This window comes from Lissotriton vulgaris, chromosome 4_1, assembly GCF_964263255.1.
Source record: "Lissotriton vulgaris chromosome 4_1, aLisVul1.2, whole genome shotgun sequence".
NCBI classification, from domain to species: Eukaryota; Metazoa; Chordata; class Amphibia; order Caudata; family Salamandridae; genus Lissotriton; species Lissotriton vulgaris.
In genome coordinates, this window is record NC_141691.1 from 1,172,625,516 (window position 1) to 1,172,645,094 (window position 19,579).

At 45.0% G+C, this 19,579-nt stretch overlaps 1 protein-coding gene across 8 annotated transcripts in view; it reads right to left on the bottom strand.

Annotated features, from left to right (window-relative positions):
- The window catches only part of RELCH (RAB11 binding and LisH domain, coiled-coil and HEAT repeat containing), an 853,871-nt gene that overhangs the window by 319,396 nt on the left and 514,896 nt on the right, over positions 1-19,579 (bottom strand). For all 8 annotated transcript variants that reach the window (XM_086965401.1, XM_086965404.1, XM_086965403.1 and 5 more), the window contains one exon: positions 8,936-9,092. In XM_086965401.1, coding sequence (XP_086821527.1) covers positions 8,936-9,092 — 157 coding nt within the window. The remainder of the gene's footprint in view (positions 1-8,935; positions 9,093-19,579) is intronic.

Consider the following 19,579-nt stretch of genomic DNA (forward strand, 5'->3'; position numbering starts at 1 on the left):
CCAGTAATCTCTGGCCCGATCAATGCAGGAGCGGAGGGTCCTTTTTGGCTAGGGCGGTTGACCTCGTAGCTGGGGACCGGGTTGGAGTCTCTGCAGGGACGCTAAGTATTCTGGGCAAATCACTTAATCTCCCCCTGCCTAACAAAAATGTAATGTAACTGGTGCTCATTTAAAGCGCTCTGATACATCCAGGTCTAGTTACCGCTATATAAAACTCTTAAAAAAAAAAAAAACGCCACTTTTGTCCTGAGGTGTAGTTGCTCAGAGAAGAATGATGTATATGGGGGCTGGAAGGCGATCTACCTCAAGAACAAGGACTGTTAGGAATGGAACTATGAAAAGGCAAATTCATCCCAAGAATTTTGGATCAATATGGAAAATCTACTTACACCAATATCCTGCCAGCTGTTGCCATGAAATGCTGGGAGCGCTGTGTATGTAAAAACACCCAAACCACTATATGCCTCTACCCTAGTGGAATTTCTGAATTGTACAGGTTGGTTCCGACCAAGACATGTTGGTGAATGAAATTGGTCTTCAAAGCTTACAATTCTTAGCTTATGGGTCACTAACACAGATGCCTAAGATCATATGGATAACTAACACCAGTTACCCAGACACACACAAAGTGTTCCACTTGTTATTCACAGCTGAATGCAGACGCAGACTTGTGACCTGGTTATATATGCACCCTGCTAGACAAGAATAAAAAAGTTACTTACCTGCAGTAACGGTCTTTCGGGTAGGTTTTCTGGCAACCTGCAGATTACAAAAATGTAGAATAATCCCCAGGTGTTAGACTGCATCTGGAAACTTCAAAGCTCTCACATCGCCGGTAGGGGAAGCTGGCTTTGCATCAGCGATGGATGTGGCATCAGATGACATCACCAAAGTCATGCAATGCCCACCCCAGTACAACAATGTCAGTTTTTATCCATTACCCCCCCATCAGCATTCGTGGTGAACGGACAGACTGATATCGATAGTGTAGTGTGGTAACAACTCATATTTGGGATCTTACTAACTTTCTTTAGAACACATCCATCAAAAGGGGAGGCCGGTGGGACAGTGGACAATCTGCAAGTATAGAGAGTATCCACCGAAAGATCATTACCACAGCTAATTAACTTTTTCTTCTTATGGATGTTTCTACCTGCAGATTCCTCAGATGTAAAATACATTCTCAAGCAGTAACCTGCCCAGAAGTAGGGTTGATGGATGGTTGAACTAGGGAATCCTCTAAAAAATCAAAAGCGGACTCCTGAGGCGGAAAGCCGGGAGTAGGAGCGACTATTTTTAAAACTGTTTGTGTCACTGATAAACTTGTATTTTAGCAAACCTTGTCACAGATTACTTGTGTTTTAAACAACTTACTGGATTTCATTGTTGTGGTCGCAGCGGAGCCAGCGCTGACGCCACTTGCACTTTCCCCCTCGCGCCCTCCCTGACACGAGCGGAGGCCACGCCCCCTTCAGGACACGCCCCCTACAATCACCCGCGCATATAAGGCGCCGGGTCAGGGCACCTTGCAAAAATCAAAAGCGGACTCCTGAGGCGGAAAGCCGGGAGTAGGAGCGACTATTTTTTAAACTGTTTGTGTCACTGATAAACTTGTATTTTAGCAAACCTTGTCACAGATTACTTGTGTTTTAAACAACTTACTGGATTTCATTGTTGTGGTCGCAGCGGAGCCAGCGCTGACGCCACTTGCACTTTCCCCCTCGCGCCCTCCCTGACACGAGCGGAGGCCACGCCCCCTTCAGGACACGCCCCCTACAATCCCAAAACAACATAAAATATGTGCAATCCTCGGTCGCGCAGCGGGCGAGCGCAGCGGGCGCGACGTTTGCGCGCCGAAGGAGCGCCAAAGGAGGGCCCGTCTGTGCCCGTCCGTGCCTCGGACGGGCCTAGGGCCAGCCATTCTGCTCGGCGATCCTTGATGATGGCCACTTCAGAGATACGCAGGTACTCACGCCACGACCTTTTAAGACTTGCTCTCCCCGCCTGTAGTGTGCCTTGTACACGTGCGGATTTGAACTGTGATATGTTCAAATGCCCCACCTGTGGTTTTCTTCCCCAACCCTCCCCCCCTCCCCGATCAGTCACTAACGCCTCTGTTACTAACATTCGCGCGGGACTGATTAACGCTCGATCTGCGGTAAGACATGCCGCTGAGATCTTTGAACTACTGATGGATGGCCAGCTGGAGGTACTGTTCCTTACGGAGACATGGATGACCAGCACCTCAGCACCTAGTGTAGAACTTGCTGTCCCCAGAGGGTTTAAGATCGTTAGGGTGGATCGTCCTCAGGGTAGAGGGGGTGGATTAGCAGTTGTCTTTAAAGAAGAGTGGAGCTTTGCTTCTGAGCCTCCGATTGCGGATGTAGGGGGTGAGGTTCTCCACTTTTCTATCAAAACTTCTCCCCATTTTACTTTAGGAGGTTCTTTGATTTATAGACCCCCGGGTGCGGCTACCCACTTCCTGGACTCCTTGGAAGAATATTTGGTTCCGCGGGCCCTAGGCTTCCCTAAGTTTCTATTGGTCGGCGACCTAAACATTCACATGGATGTTCCTGACTCCCCTGAAGCCCACAGGCTTGGTGAAATCCTTGAGCTTGCTCAGCTCAAGCAATGGGTGACTGCCCCGACGCATACGGGTGGCCACCTGCTTGATCTGGTATGCTCCAATTTCCCCATCCAGTCTGTGGCGGTTGAAAAAACAACCTGGTCTGACCATGATCTGGTCAGATTCAAGTGGGAGACTATGGAGCTTAGACCCCCGCCATCTATCTGTCACTCCCAAAAAATCAATTTGCCTGCGTTTAGACAGGCTCTGGCTAAAACTCGCCCAAAAGCTAAGACGCTTCTGGTCGATGCGGTCGACGAATTTAATGAGTGGGTACAGCAGGCGGCTTCCGCCGCCACTAAGCAGACCACGTTGGCCAGATCCAGACGCTCCCCATCCCAACCTTGGTTTTCCCCAGAATTGAGGGAACTGAAACTGGGGTGTAAAAAGCTTGAACGAGCGTGGAGATGTGCTTACAGCCCCGAGGCTAAATCCACTCTACGGCTTGCCCAAAAAGATTACTACGCAGCCATTAAGGTTGCTAAGGGGAACTACTATGCTGGGCGCATCGCCAGGGCAGATAACAATGGCAGAGAGATCTTTGCCATTGTTAAAAGCTTTGTGGCACCCATCGCTGAGGCTGTTTCCCATCCACCCTCGATGCAATGGTGCGAGGAGTTGTCCTCCTTTTTTATTACCAAAATAACGATGATCCAGCAAGACCTTTTAGCAGCTCTTCCTGCCGACTGCTCTGCAGCTGACCCTTGTCCCTCCCTATGTCCTAGTTCCGGACAGCAGTTTACGAACTTTGTGCGGATTGTAGAGGACGTTACTCTCCCTCTACTTCAGTCCTTGAAATCTGGTTCTCCAGCCGATCCGTGTCCGGCCCGGGTGCTTTCAGAGGTGGCAGAAATTGTCTGCTCTGAGATCACGCAGATAGTGAACCTCTCACTGGCTACGGGCGAGGTTCCTCTTGTTTGGAAACAGGCCAAGCTTCTGCCGCTTCTGAAGAAACCAGGACTGGACTGGACGGCCCCAGGGAATTATCGACCTATCTCCCTCCTACCGGCACTCACGAAAATCTGTGAGAAGGTGGCATTCCAACAATTAGAGAGCTTTATTGAAACTTCCAACGCCCTCCACCCTGCTCAATCGGGCTTTAGGGCCGCATACAGCACCGAGACGGCCCTGTTGGAGATGAGCGAGTCCATTCGGGACTGTTTAGACGGAGGCGGCAGAGCGGTCCTAATCCTATTGGACCTCTCTGCCGCGTTCGATACCGTCCCCCATGGACTTCTCCTTGGCCGGCTGGCCGACATAGGCATTGGAGGGGTTGTGCTAGACTGGCTGTCCTCCTTCCTTTCTGATAGGACTCAGCAGGTCTGGTTGCCTCCCCATGCCTCTGAGCCCAAACCTCTGCTTACAGGTGTCCCGCAGGGATCCACCCTTAGCCCCTTACTGTTCAACATCTACATCACCCCCCTGGTTTATCTAGCGGAACAGTTCGGGGCTAAGATCATAGGGTATGCAGATGATACCCAACTGCTGTTCACCTGGCCAGATGATAATCTGGACACATCTATAGTCCATCTATGTTTGTCCTCTGTATTTCGCTGGCTAACGAAGGCCCAGTTGAAGTGCAACGAGGACAAATCCGAAGTGCTTTTTTATGGTTCTTTTCCCCCCTCGTTTATGAGCACTCTTTGGCCTCCTGACATTCCCAGCCCGAAAGAGATGGGGAGACCTGCAAAAAATCTTGGCATTTGGTTCGCAGAGGACCTTAAATTCGAACACCACATAAAAAAACTTACTGGTACCTGTTTTGCCACTTTAAAAATGCTCCGCAAATTCTTTCCCCTGCTCCCAAGAGATGCCAGGGAATCTGTTGCTCGGGCACTCATACTGGCCAGGTTGGACTATGCAAATGCATTGTTCAGTGGCATCCCCTCTTATCTAGTAAAACGACTGCAAATTATCCAGAACGCGGCTGTCCGTCTACTATTTAACATCCCCAGATGGAAGAGCGTGCGCGCTGAGATGCGCACTCTCCACTGGCTTCCTGTTGCACAGCGCATCTTGTTTAAATCTCTGGTACTGGCGTTTCGTGCTACCCACAATCAGGGTCCCCAGTATTTGAGAAAAAGATTCATCAGTTATGCCCCTGCACGCACCCTAAGATCCTCCACTCTGTTTAAACTGACCCTTCCCCGTTTTAAACGTGCCAGACTTGGCGGCCAGTCGATCTCTGTGGTTGTGGCTCGCGCCTGGAATGCTCTTCCTTTTCACCTGCGCTCCACACCTACAGTAGCTGCCTTCAAAAAACATCTGAAAACACATCTATTTAATAGTGTAAACTAAGGTTCTTTCCTGTGCTCTGTTGTCTGCTTTTCTCTTTTTTCCCGCGCCAGGATACTCTCCAGTAACGGAGCGCGTTATAAAATGGTTTATACTTATACTTATACTTATACTTTAAAACAGATCTGGCAAAATAGACAGTTCTATGCACCTCAAAACCCCAGCAGTAATGCTTAGCTAAAGTGTGTGGAGATGCCAATGTCACAGATTTACATATCACAGCTATTGGGTCCCCTCTGGCAAGAGCAGCAGTAGTGATTATCACTCTGATTGAATGAGCTCTGATCTTTTCCAGAGATTCCTTATTAGCCAAAGCGTATCAGGTCTTAATGCAGAGTAATGTAATGTAATGTAAAAAAGTTCTTGTATAGCGCGTATCATCCACCTAGGCGGAGTCCTTTTCTGCACTGCCTTGTCTTCCTTGGCAGCATAGTACCTTAAGAAGCTTTGGTCAACCAGCAGTATGTCCTTGGTGTGATTCAGGTAGAAGTTGACTGCTCATTTAAGATTCAATTTGAGCAACCACTCCTCCTCGAGTAGGGGATAAAGGGGGAAGGGGGAACTGATAGACCCAGGTGGGAGTCCCCATGTTTGGCAGGAAAGCAGCCCTAATTCACAACACCAATTTGTTGGGGCAAAAAGATGTGAAAGCACAATGGTCTGAAGATTCTCCATTGGAAATTACTGACAAGGCATGGGCGCATGTGCTAGAACACCCCAGAAAGGTATTGCGCAACACGAAACTTAAATTTATCCAGTCCAAGGTTCTGCGTAGATCGTACCTCACTCCCAAACGGATCCATCGCATGTTCACGAACTCCCCCCACTGCTGTCCCCGCTGTCGAGAGGATGAGGCAGGTTTTCTCCACATGCTATGGTCCTGCCTGTGCCTCAGAGATTATTGGGGAAAAATCTGCACTCACTGAACACAGTTACACAACTCCCAGTACCGGCCGAAGCTCTAAATTGTCTCATAGGTCACCGGAGACGTTCAAAGACACAAAAGGTATGATTAAGGTTCTTAGATCTCGCATTTATCCTAGCGGTACTAGCTCTCACTATGAGATGGAAATCCCCAAGATGCCCGGCTGTATCCGTCTGGCAGACGGACATGCTTCAGTGGGGGAGAGCGGAAAGGGCAGCTCTCCGCAGACAGGAGGAGAGAGGGTTGCGGAAACACCCCATTTCACAAGAATGGGAGGGTATGCTGCTTGAACTTGAAACACTTGACTTGTCATCCGCATGAATTACATTGCCCACATAGCATACTAAGATGCCAGATGGTTGTGGACCCCTAGGCTCTGAGACCAGGAATAGCACTTTCTAGTCCTGAACCACATCCGTCCTTGGAGCAATCTGTCTGTAGTGAATTACACTAATTATTACAAACCCCTAGGGTGCCTCTGACCGGGAGTCAAGGAGGGAGGGGCGGGTGGAGGGAGGGAACGGGAAGGGTTATGTTCAGTTCTGTTACCTATATTCACACACTGTTTTAATTTTGATGTAACTCACGTTGATAATATGCTACTTTGCTGATACTAATGATAATAGAGCCGTGTCCCAGGACTAATTTATCATACAGAACTCACTCAATACAATAATAATAAAACAGATTAAACAAAAAAAATTATGCAAGAGACTTTAATGTATGACAATGAACCAGCTAGTGTTGAAAATACATTAACTTTGAATTAAACTATGTGTCCAGTAGAGTTGGGCACCTGGGTGGGGAGTTTTTAATCCGCACAATGACAAAGGTCAACTCCAGGGACTGTATTTCATGAGTTTCCTGAGCATTAGGACACACCAGATATGCCACAATTGATAAAATCAGGATATGGTATTTTGTATCAAGGATTCAATCATATACCCTTGGCTGGAGCTTTGTAAGGCAATCTCTTGTGTGGATACTTTTATTGGTGATGTATCTCTATGAAGAAATACTGGTGACGTCACCCCTGGGCAATCAAAATAGTTCTAATCTTAAGCTGTTACTACCTGATAACTGCTTTCAGTACAAGATGGACTAGTGGAAGAGTATAAAGAAATATCTTGGGCATTTCTTCTAGAGTATATTCACTTTGGAACCAGTCACCTGCTAATAAGAGATCTATGCTAGGCTTTCCTGGGTGATGAAAAACGTGGTTGAGAACATGGTCATCAATAACCTGCTTTTGGTTTTCAGTGATGTTCTTAGTACATTTGTTTGCTAATTCTACAATTCGACTGCTTTGATAGAGATATTATTTTTTATAAGCCAGTAAGGGAGGTCCTACCTCTGCAGTTAGATCCAGTCTCTCCGTATAATGAGTAATACATATTCATCCTGCTGTTCATCCCAATCAGCATTGAGAATTAGCAGATACAAGTCCCTGTGGGACCACTATCATTGGAGAGGCATTTGTCACTATGACCAGACATTTAAGTGATTGAGGGAATAACATTTATTTTATAATGTTCTTCCACAATGGACACATCAGTTCTTCTGAGAAAATGTGTTTGCTGAATAACGTGCCAATGCTATTAGTGCTGTCTGGAAGCTTTCAATGTAACAGTGATTTAGAGGTAAAGTAGTGATTTGCGACTGGTAAAATTGTAACAAACACTGGATCTTGCTTTGTTAATCTAACGTTTTTAATCAATTAAGGTATTGCAGCCTTTGACACTGGTGGCATTAACAACATGCCAACTTTCGGCTCAAGGAGTCCCAGGACTAATAGCAAGGTATCTTGAAGGAGTCCTCTGCTGTACATCTCAAAACTAACACATCTAATTCAAGGAATTTCAAACAGGATGTCAACTTTTGTCAACAGCTATTCAGGAAGGACTGAATGGAGATGCATCTTATTTATAAGCTGTGGATGAGAAGACCAACTCATCTTCTATATACCCGGTAATTGTCCCTCGACTCTGATCGGTTTGAAATTGTATGCCTTGATACTGAAGTCCTGATTTCCTTAGTAGACATCAAACCAGATTATCTTTTACTTATCAATGATTTAAGTCATATGCTTCGCCCTTGAACTTGATGGCAATCACTCTAATGGTTTGGGCTTTCCTGCACATTGAGGATTCCAATGCCAAGACTTTCAGAGGCTGCCAAGAATGATGCAATCGATGTTCCTTGCACAGTTGTGGCAGTCTTTTCTGACGAGGGCCCAAAATGGTCTCTCAAAGCAATGATTTGGAGGCAGCAGCTTTTTAGGCTTTCGTGGGATGATAACTGCCAGATTAATATAATAAAGAAGCTCTTAAAGTTTTCTTAGATGTGAAGTGAAATCTAATTTTTCAGTGGCCCTACACTATGAATACCTGCACAGAGCAACTGTCACAAATGCATAGGTACATAAATCACGCAAGTCCCTTTAACTATTGTTGCCAAAAATAAATAATTTCATGTAACATGGCTGTGATTGAACAACAGCACCAACAAAGCTGAATTTAGTAAACATTGAATCAATCTAACCAATAATCGTCAATATTAGAAAACAATATGGGTAGGCCAAGGTACATGAATTTTAACAGCGTGAAGTGAAACATTAGCCTGTCAACTGCTAAAAAAGAGCTCTCTGGGATGAGGTGGGGTGAAAGGGGCAACAAATTGTTCTCTCAGCACTTTCTTCCATTTGAGGAAAAAAAAGAAAAGGCCAATATGCTTTTCCCTCCCTATTGTCAGTTTAATAGCGTAATTGGCTAGCTCTAAAAAGAAAGAAAACATTATTTTAAGTAAGCATCGATAAAAAAGTAATATCTCTAGGTTTAGCGATCGTACAAGTAGGCACAGCAATTCGGAGATCAGGAATATTAGCAAAGATCCCATGATGAAGAACGCACTATTTATCAATGCCAACATGGCAGATTCACCCAACACTTTACTTTAAAAAAAAAAATGTGGAATTTATATACTAGCTTAGAACAACACAGTGAACATCAGTAATGAGCCAATGTTACAGAACCATGGATAGGACATTACGTCGTCACAGGAAGAAACAAGAAGCAAAAATAAACACTCACAGCTGATTTACAACCCACAGCAAACTTTCCCAGCCTGTTGTCCCTTCGTGTTCCAGTTGGTGATCATAGAGCTGTAACAGAACTGCCAACTGTTCTCTGCTCCCAATGATTGTTGCCACATCTTGAAGAGGTGAAATGGGCCGAGGGAATCTGGTCACTGAAAACAAGAGTGATAAAATATGAAAAACAAAAAATTCATGGAGTAAGCTCTTGTTAAGGAGAAGTTACCTGAACATATCTGAAAAAACTACATACATGCAAAACAAATGCTCAGGTTTCACATTATGCAATGTTATGTTATGTCATATGGCACTTATAAAGCGCGCGGCTACTCCCAGGAGTGTCCCGGCGCTAAAACAAAGACCACACAACAGCTAACAGAAAGAGAAACTCTGGTTGTGAAAAGTAATCTGATAGATTTACAACTGAAACAGCCAGGTCTTTAATCTCCGCCTAAACGTGAGGAGGTCTTGCACCTGTCTCAGACCCAGTGGCAGAGAGTTCCATAAACGAGAAACTGCCACTTGAAAGGATCTGCCCCCAATCCTCGACAGCCTGACCCTAGGAGTGAAGGTCAGAAGCTGAGCGGAAGACCTCAGAGTGCTCTGGGGAATGTGATGTTGAAATCTTTCATTGAGGTAAGGAGCCCCAATCTTATGGAAGGCTTTAAAGACCAGCACCAATGATTTAAAATGGATCCGTTTCTGAACCGGGAGCCAATGCAGGGAGAGCAGCAAAGGGGTTGTGTGTGTCATGGGACTTGCCAGAAAAAGGGCTCTGGCCGCAGCGTTTCGGATCACTTGAAGACTGCCGACCAGATACGCAGGAAGGCCTAGGTAGAGGGAGTTGACATAATCTAGCCTAGAGATCACCAAGGTCTGTACGATCGTCTTTCTATGCGGGACAGGAAATAGGGGGAGAAAGTTTTGCAGCATTCTCAACAAACCAAAGCAGGTTCCAGCCACTGATTGTATCTGGGCATTCTTTGAGAGGGTAAAATCCAGTTAAATCTCGGATAAGCAGTTTTAAATAGCATTGCCATTGAACTCGGCCCCCTTCTCACATGTGAACTGTTGGGTATCGTCCATATATGAAATTATTTTCGCACTATGCTTCTCGGCTATGAGTGCAAGAGGGGCCGTGCACAAATTAAACAGAGTAGGGCTCAAGATTGAGCCCTGGGGAACTCCGACGTTCATAGAAAATAAATTGGCGGTGAAAGGAGGGGACCAAATCATTTGTTTACGGTTTTTACGAAAGGAGGTGAACCAGCTCAATACAGTGCCTCCGACACCGCACTCCTCAAGTCTGCTCAGTAGTCTATTGTGGGGTACGGTGCCGAAGGCAGCAGAGAGGTCCAACAACACCAGTACTGCATTGCCTCCTTTATCCAATTGGGTTTTAATAGCTCCAGCAACTTCCAGTAGTGCAGTTTCTGTGCTGAAGTTAGCTCTGAAACCGGACTGACTGGAATGAAATAGAGGATTGACCTCCACATATTCTGTGGTGATCATATTGACATATTTCTCCAAAACCTTGGAGAAAAAAAGGCAGTAGAGAATTTTTATTGCAGGCTACAGCAGAGTCCGCCGATGGTTTTTTCAGCAGCAGGAGTATTTTGGCGTGTTTCTAGGCCTGAGGCATAAGACCCTCTCGAAGAGCGGTATTAAGTATAAAATGTACTGCCGGATTGAGTACCTCTGCGAGTACCTCTGCAGTCAATTATAGTATTTTTGCCGGTCAGGGGTCCGATGGTGAGCCGGATTTGAGGGACTTCATAATTGAGAGGGTTTTTTCCAGAGAAATAGCAGTGAACTGCGACCAAGATGGAGCAGTGCAACGCCTAGCAACAGGCACTAGAACTATGGCCGCAACGGGAGCTATCGTCTCGGTTTTAAAAAAAATCCTGGATAGTTTTGATTTTGGCATGGAAGAAACATGGCAACAAATTATTTGTTGGTCAGCGTAAACAGGCTGCCAGTGCACTGAGGAGCTGCAATTTTTTTTTGAAAAAGTTCACTGCTTTTATTACTAGCCTCATCAATTTTAGTGGAGAAGAAAAGTTTCCTCGCAAACATTTCTGTAATGCTCTCAAGGCCAGTTTGTAAAGGCCTTTGTCTATGGAATTATAATTCGCCCGCCATTTCCTTTCAAGGCGTTTGCACTCACTTTCATTTGCCTTCAGGGCCGCAGAGAACCAAGGGGCAGTGTTAGTTTTAGTTGGCCTCATAGTAGGGGGAGCCATTTCCAAGGCGAGCACATCACCCTCTAGGTTCCCACTCAGAGGAATAGGTCCAACCAGACTAAAGGAAGGGGAGTGTCGATTTCAATTCCTTTAGATGAAAAAACCTGATCTAAGGTATGCCCCTTCTCATGGGTAGGGAGATAGACATACAGGGTCATATTCAGTATCTCCATACAACCTTACTGACTCAGGATCAGAATTATTGTCCATGTGTATATTGAAGTCCCCCAAAACTAGACAATGGCTATATTTAGCTGCTATGGGGGGAAGTAGCATGGCTGATTGATTCTAGAAACTTTCTGGCTGGCCCCGGAGGACGATAGATAACTAGGCCAGCAATAGACTGTCACCCTAAGACAGGCAGAATTTTGTTTATAAAGCAAGTAGGCACCATGTTCCACTGCTTCAAATAAGAGCTTCCTTGCCAAAATATCAAACAATTAATAACAGATGCGAACTGTGCAATATGATTTGGATCTTCAAACAGTCACTCCTTAGGATTAGGGGTTACTTACCTTCGGTAACGCATTATCTGGTAGAGACTATCTAGCTGCAGGTTCTTTACCCACGAATATTCCCAAGGCATCAGACTGGATCTGGAAAATTTTGAGCAGTATACCTGCCAGCAGGTGGGGTTGTTTGGCTCCGTGTCAGCTGCAATGAATGGAATTGCGCCGTGCCTATATAGGCGCCACCCCAGCAGGCTGTTGTCCGAGTCTATATGCAACTTTCCACACTAGAAGTGCAGAGCTACCAAGAATGCTGACATACTGGTCTGCATTACTGAGGCCTTCAGAAGGGTGACCCTGTTTAATCAGTTCGCAGAGCGGGAAAGATGGAAAGGTCGACAAGGACTCTGTATCTAGAGTCTGTCTGCCAGACAGGATGTTACCGAAGGTATGTAACTTCTTCATATGACAGAGACTTACTTTAGAATACTTACCCAAGCAATACCTCTCTGGAGGTGGATCTGCAAACAGATTAGACCAAAAAGTCCTATTGGTCCAAATGGGCAAAGTACCCGTCATGACAGACTTTACCATCCAGGCAGAAATGCTTGGTGAACATGCGCAAAGATGCCCATATTCCTGCCTGACAGATGCCCTGGACAGCGACTTTGCGAACTAAAACAATAGTCACAGCCATGGCTCTGATAGAATGTACACACACACACTCTGGGGTTGCTGTTTTGGCTAGTGTGTAGCAGATTTTTATGAAGAGCACTAACCATCATGAGATGGATTGTTCCTATACTGCCATCCCTTTCTAAGCTCCAATATAGCCTACAGAGAGTTAATCGTCTTGCCGGAAATCTCCTGTGCAATCAATGTAGAAAGACAACACTCTTTTTTGGGTCCAGTAGATGAAGTCTGTCCTCTTTAGAAGGCTGAGGCAGAGCAAAGAAGGTATGTAAAGTCATGGGCTGGCCTACATGAAGGGGGCAAATCAACAAAAACGATGAGGAGGAAAAACTAATATACTCTGGGGAAGGGCAGAGAGACTCTTGAGATGTAGGAAGGAGTGCATACTCTCCCACACAACACACAAAAGTATCCCTGCCTGAAAACGGACAAGGTATTTTGTTACTGGAAGTCACCCTTACTTTAGAGGAAGGCTTGTTCTTTTTGTTAGACCCTCATCCACTCTAGTAGTGGCATGCTTCATTATCGAGTCTCATACTGGTCCCTAAAAACCAGGACAGGCTCAACCATGTTTCAGGGAGAACTATAGATAATGTGAACCAGGGCCCTCAAGATATAATAAACTTACCTCAAACGACCTGCCTGGGGCCAGTATGCATTCAACAGCCAATCATCGAGGTAGGGGGAAGACTGGAACCCCTGATTGGCGCAGATGTGCTGCAACCAACACAATCACTACTGTGAACACCCAAGGGGTGCTGGTGAGGTTAAAGGGGAGCACACTAAACTGGACGTTCTCTCGGCCCACCAGGAACTGCAGGTAGCGCATTTGGGTCGGCAGGACAGGGATGTGGAAATACGCATCCTGAAAGTCCAATGCCACTATCCAGCCTTCAGGGTCTGGGGCAGATACGGACTAAGATAAGGTGAGCATTTTCAACTTCTTTTTCGGGAAAACGTTGAGAAGGTACAGGTCTAGAATAGGACAAAGGCCTCCTTCCTTTTTGGGCACCAGAAAGTAGCAGGAGTAGTAACCACAACCTACTTCTGATGCTGCCACCTTCTCAATGGCTGCTTTAACCAAAAACAACAATGCATCTTGACAGAGCAAGGAGAGATAGTCCTCTGTCAGACAGTTGTAAGTGGGTATTATGGGTGGAGGGGTTCCAGGAAAGTGCTGGAGTAGCCGTTTTGGATGATTTGCAAAACTCACTTGTTGAATGTTATTGACTTCCAGCGGGGCAGGTGATGGCAAATCCTGCCTACTACTGGGTGCCCAAGCTGGTATATGGGTAAAGTAAAAGGGTTCTGAAGCTGCAGCTCCCACTGGGGGCAGTGGATTTACCTCACCACTGGCTGGTGGTCCCACGTGATTTGTGGGAACCTCGTTAACAGCCACAAAACTGCCGACAACCCCCATTGACCTTGGTGGAAGGGCAGGAAAGGACACAGTTGGCCTCTACTGTAGCCATGGGTAGAGTTGGCAAGGGGCCATTGATAGGCCCAAGGACCTGGCCATAGCTCTGCTATCATTAAAGTGCCCTAGCGCTGAGACTGCCTTCTTAAGCACATGTCCATAAGCAAAATGCCATGGTTCTCAGCCAGAATTGGCGTCTTAGAGCCATGGACGATGAAATCACTCTGCCTAGCGTGTCGGTCGTCTCGAGCACACATCTGATGGCAAACATTCCTGCATCAATCCCATAAGCAATTGCCTGAAAGAGTAAGGTTCGGGCCTCCTCCAAGACCATGGGCAGCATTTGAACAATCAAATCCCTCAGTGTGTGTTGGTTTGGCCCAAAAGGCAGGTGGTGTACACCGACCACAGTGCTTGGCTAATGAAAGAGAAAATCCTCTTACCAAAGGTATCCAGCCTTTTGTATTTTCTATGCAGTGGAGTGGAGTGGAGTGGTAAGGAACATTCCTTCTGATCGATGGCAGAGACGTCCGCGTTCGGTATTTTTTAAAACAGCAGGGTACCGATATAAGTGGCTACAGCCTGGAATGCTGTTTATATGAACAAATAAACTTACAGATCTCCAGCAACACCATAGTGTCCCATATTTATGAGGAACTTTGGATTCCCCAAGTGGACAAAGGCCGCAGGGGCTATTTGAATACACTGCCATCACCCCTAATACTGTAAGAGGGATGTTGTGCCCTAAACACTAGTGTGAAAAACAGGCGCCCAGAACACTCTATCGCCTCGCCGATAACAGTGGAAGCACACAAGGTTCTGATCCACCACTGGGAGTTTTAGGACTTTTTCCGGGTCTTTATACAAGAGAGAGTGTTACATAGTTATTGTCTTGAAGAAGGTGGTTTACATCTGAACAAGACCACCGAAACGAGTCGACGCCTTTGGTTTTTTATGGTTGTATCCCGGGAACTTGTTTATGTCCAATAGAACATGAAGGGCTGTGGATATTTATACAAATAATGGAACAAATTCCATAGGGAACAACCTAAGTTTGATGTGATTAATAGGTTGCTATTGTGTCTTTGTCTCTCATTACTATATGATACACCATTGTGTTTTATATGTATTTTTAATGTATTCTGATAAATTTGTTCATCCAAATGAAATCTAGAGAACTTGGTAAAAGAAATAGTTTTTAATAATAAAAAATCCTTTTAATGCACTTTTTGGATTACATGTATTATAATTGCCAATAGGGTCTGGGGTTCTTTTGTTTCAATGCGTGTAGTAGGTGAACGGAGTGGCACAAGAGAGAGAGATTTAGGTGCTACTGTATATGGTCTGATCTTCCCAAGAGAACTTTTTAAGTTTTATTTACCTGTGGTACCCCTTCTCTTGGTTAGTGGAGTCGCTCCATTTACTTTCTAAGTGGTAGGGAATGTGCCAAGTATTGATCCTAGAATTGGAGGCTTGGACCACCAAGCTTTCCGGGGTGAGGTGAAAGGTGAGGAAACTGGGGTCCCCAGGGCAAGGCAATGATGGTGGCGGGCAATTGTCCAGTGCATTAGAGCGCCTGTGCAGGGTTTGGAATAGGACCCAAGTAGAACATCTGCAAGAGCTTTACTTAATAGGAGCAAGGGTTTAGAAGTGGTGACTCCCGGCTGAAGTACCTCTTTCAAGACGTTCATCTTGACTTTCAATGTGGGCAGCTGAAGATCGAGGACCTCTGCTACCCGCCACACTGCAAATGAGGCACCCTACTCCATAGCCACAGTATATGACCAGACCAGGCCAGTGCCTGGTGAGGTGTTTAAACTACTGGCATCCACCAGTTCCTCGTACCAGTTGTCCTTTGTATTATCCACGGAGTAAAGGTAACCATAAAGGTCCTCCTACCCCTCACAATCATCATCCGTTGCAGGCATGGCAAAAGAAAAAGGCACTGACTCTTATTCAGAAGGCATGGAACCAGTCAGCGCCAGAGTCGGGAGACGGCCATCCAGCCCGTGCCAGAATCGGGTATATCGATGGTGGTCTTCGTTGGCAAAGGCGTCAGCAGCAACGGGAGCAACAGCCAGGGAACGTTGCAGTTTTGGGGGCAGCGCTGCTTCAAATCCAGCATGTGTTCCAGGGGGCCCAACTGTAGACATGGGCCAACTAGGCAGCAGAAAACAAGTAGGGGCCCTTCCTGTATCCGTGGGAACTGAAGGTGCTCCAGATGGGTCAGCCCACCCAAATGGGAGGTGCATGGGAACCACAGAAGCGACCCTAGCACAGGTTACACCTCAAAGCGAGGCCTAGAGTGTCGACCTTACAGCGCCAGGTCTAATGACTTGTCAAAGAGCACTTCCGTAGATTTCTTTTCTATATAAAACTTACCAAGATGACAACTGGGACTTGCTGGGCAAGCAGTCCGGGGCCTTCTCTATGACAGGGATAAAGAGTTTCGTGGGGCGCTGTTGTCAGGCAGTGAGGAGCTTGAGGGTCCGTTCTTTCAACGCCATGGGATTCATGGTGCGGCAATCCTCGCAGGTCTTGGAGTCATGCTCAAAGCACCAGAGGCAAACCAGATGTGGGATTTACAAACATATGCCTGTGACAGGCACTACATGGTTTGAAGTCTGTGGGCTTCTTAGGAGACATCCCTAGCACACCAGGAGAAGAAATCTGAACAAAAAAAGCCGGGGATAGCTCTCTACCGAGCTGAGCTGACTTGCACAGAAAGAAAAGAACTAACATTAGCGTGCCGGGGTGGTGCCTACATAGGCACTGTGTATATCATATCCAGCACGGATGACAGCAATGACGTGGAGCCAAATTCAACTACCTACCGGTGCTCAGGGGTTCGGCTTGAACATTTCTGGATCCAATCAAACGCCTGGGAAATATTCTAAGGTAAGGAATCTGCAGCTAGAAGTCTATATCAGATATAAATATTTCACTATACTATTATAATGAGAGCCACGTGGTATCCCACATATACAAGATACTTAACCCGATGGCAGACAGGAAGCTGCCTTTATGAAAGAGCAGGGGAAAAAGAACTGGGGAAAACCTCAGTCCTGGACCAATAGAGAGCTAACAATTTTGCCTGTTCAGCAGGTGGTAGGGATAAACAAGTTACTTACTAGACATGATCTAGACGCAGGTTCCTTACCTGTTATTTTTTTAAGCGTTAGATTGGACCCAGAAGATTTTTCTTCGAACAATACCCTTACGCACCAGTAGGTGGCATCAGTTAGCTCCACGTGACATCATCAGCATAGTATCTTACGTTGTGACGTCTGTAACGAAGAAAGTGTTATCCTTGTGCACTCTTTTATGCAGGTTTTCTTCAATGTTTATGTACTTTTTTTAGTTGGCGCAACCCATGACACAAGGCGTCCTGCCCTTGTCTTGTAAATAACTATATGATGTGGAGAGTGGCTCCTTCCCACAAATGAGTGCGCTCGATAATCAATGAAACACTCTGGTTTCTTCACCAGGTTAACTTGATTTCATCAAAATGTATTTCAACATATGCATGAATCAAAGTTCCATTTAATTTTCCATTTCCATGATTTTTATGAAGCAGTATTCATATTTATCGCAAATATATGTCTCCAATGGTCAACAAATGTTGTTCACCCAATGCATTTCGGGTCGAGAAACACTGACCCTTCGTCAGGGGACTTTAAAGAAATAAAACAGGACCAATTAATTCACTGTCCTATGGTTCAAAAGCACAATCTATATCATATGCATTAACGAAAATGGAATAAAACAAAGGTTAAACCGTGGTAACATTTCACTTAGTCATGACTGTACAAAATCATAGATTAACTACAATATGCCAGATGCAAGATGGTCAGGTACGGAGCGAGCGTTTAGTAATATACATTACAACAGTAACATCGTATACCAAATACAGGTGTCGTTTGGTTCAGTTACGCGCACCATTCTTACTAGCTTACAAAAAAGGTTGGGTTCACTTACGAAGGACCACCGGGTCTGTAGCACCGAATGTGCAACCTTTTCGTCTATGTGATGGGGAAGTTACGCGCCAAATATTTACGAGTATGAAGGTGAAAAGAGTTCCGGTCACGTGATCGGCACGGGAGCCAATCACTGACGATCTCTAGCACTGACTCGAGTCACATGATGGGGTATAGTGAGGCTTCATGGAAGCTAAAGTATAAAGTCCGTAAACAAACTATGGAATGACAAGGGTAAATACAATATTCAGCAAACTTACATAAGACCACGTAAACTAAATCATCATACATTTCAAAAAATAAGAAATTCAATGTTAAAATAATAGCGAATACATGACAATGTAAGAAAGTTATTCAGGGTCTTGGATATGTTTAAGACCAATGTTGTGTATTGATCTTACTAGAGAAAACATGAATGTTCAATGCGGTCATTGAGCCCGATGGGATGGGCAGAGTTTAACTTCTTGATCCAAAAATATTCACATCTTAGTCTTTGTTTGGTTGGATCCTGGTCTCGGCGTGGTGAGATTTTCTCCAACACCATGAAGCGTAGTTGAGAAATTTGGTGTTTGGCTTCCAACCAATGACATGCTAGAGTTGATTTAGAGTTCATCAATCTTATATTGCTTTTGTGTTCAGTTATACGTGTTTTCACTTTTCTTTCTGTTTGACCCACGTATGTTTTCCCGCATGGGCATTTAATTGCATACACACAATTCATAGTGTCACATGTACTGTTACGTTTGAGTTCAATTTGTTGTCCTTTGGTGGGATGAGTGAATTGGTTTCCCACAATAACATTCCCGCAATGGATGCAGTTTTGGCATCTTTGCATGCCTCGATAGGTCATCGTGATTCTCTTGGGAATGTTCAGTAGTTCCTTAATGTTTTTCGATCTTTGAAAAGCAAACGTGATTTTCTCATTGTATAAGTCTTTAAGATCTGGTTCTAGCTGTATTAGTCTCCAGTGTTTGTTGATGATCTTTTTGATCTTAGATGAATCGGTAGAGTACTTCAACACACATGCTGTTTTAGTTTCTTGAATTTTTGTCTTCTCTTTTAACAAACTGACTCGAGATTGTGTGGCCACTTTATTTAAGGACGTTTCCAATACATCATTAGGATATCTTCTTGAACGATATTTAATAGTTTGTTCTTGCAAAGTGTTTGTCAGGTCTACCTCATTGGAGGTGATTCGTTTCATTCTGATATATTGTGAAGTCGGTAAATGTTTTTTTAAAGAAATGGGATGAAAACTTTAGAACAGTATTGAAGAATTTGTATCTGTTTTTTTGATGTGTACACTGATACTGATGGTATTGTGTTGAATTTTGACTTTCACATCAAGAAATGCTATTGATTGTTCATCGATGGTGTGGGTGAATTTGATGCGATCATTATGTGAGTTAAGTATCACGATGTTATTTTCAAGTTCTTGACGACCGCCTCTCCATATTATAAACAGGTCATCAATGTACCTTTTGTATATGACCAAATGTTCTGTCCATGCTGGGTTTCCAAGAATGAAGTCTGTTTCAAATTTGTTCATGAAGATGTGGCGTATGAGGGCGCCCCCCAAAACCCATGGATGTTCCACTGCTTTGGTTGTAGAATTTTCCTTCCCATTCAAAATAACAGCAATACAATGCAAATTGCATCAGTTCTATGATCAACAGTTTCTGTGGCTCTTCAAGTTGACTGTTTATTAGACTCCATTCTAGTGCCTCTATGCCCTCATTGTGGGGAATAGAGGTGTAGAGAGCCGTGACGTCGATGGTACATAATAGATATGATTCATTCCTCTCAAGTTCAATGGTATTCAGCAGGTTCAAAAAAGCGGTAGTATCTTTTATATATGTTGAA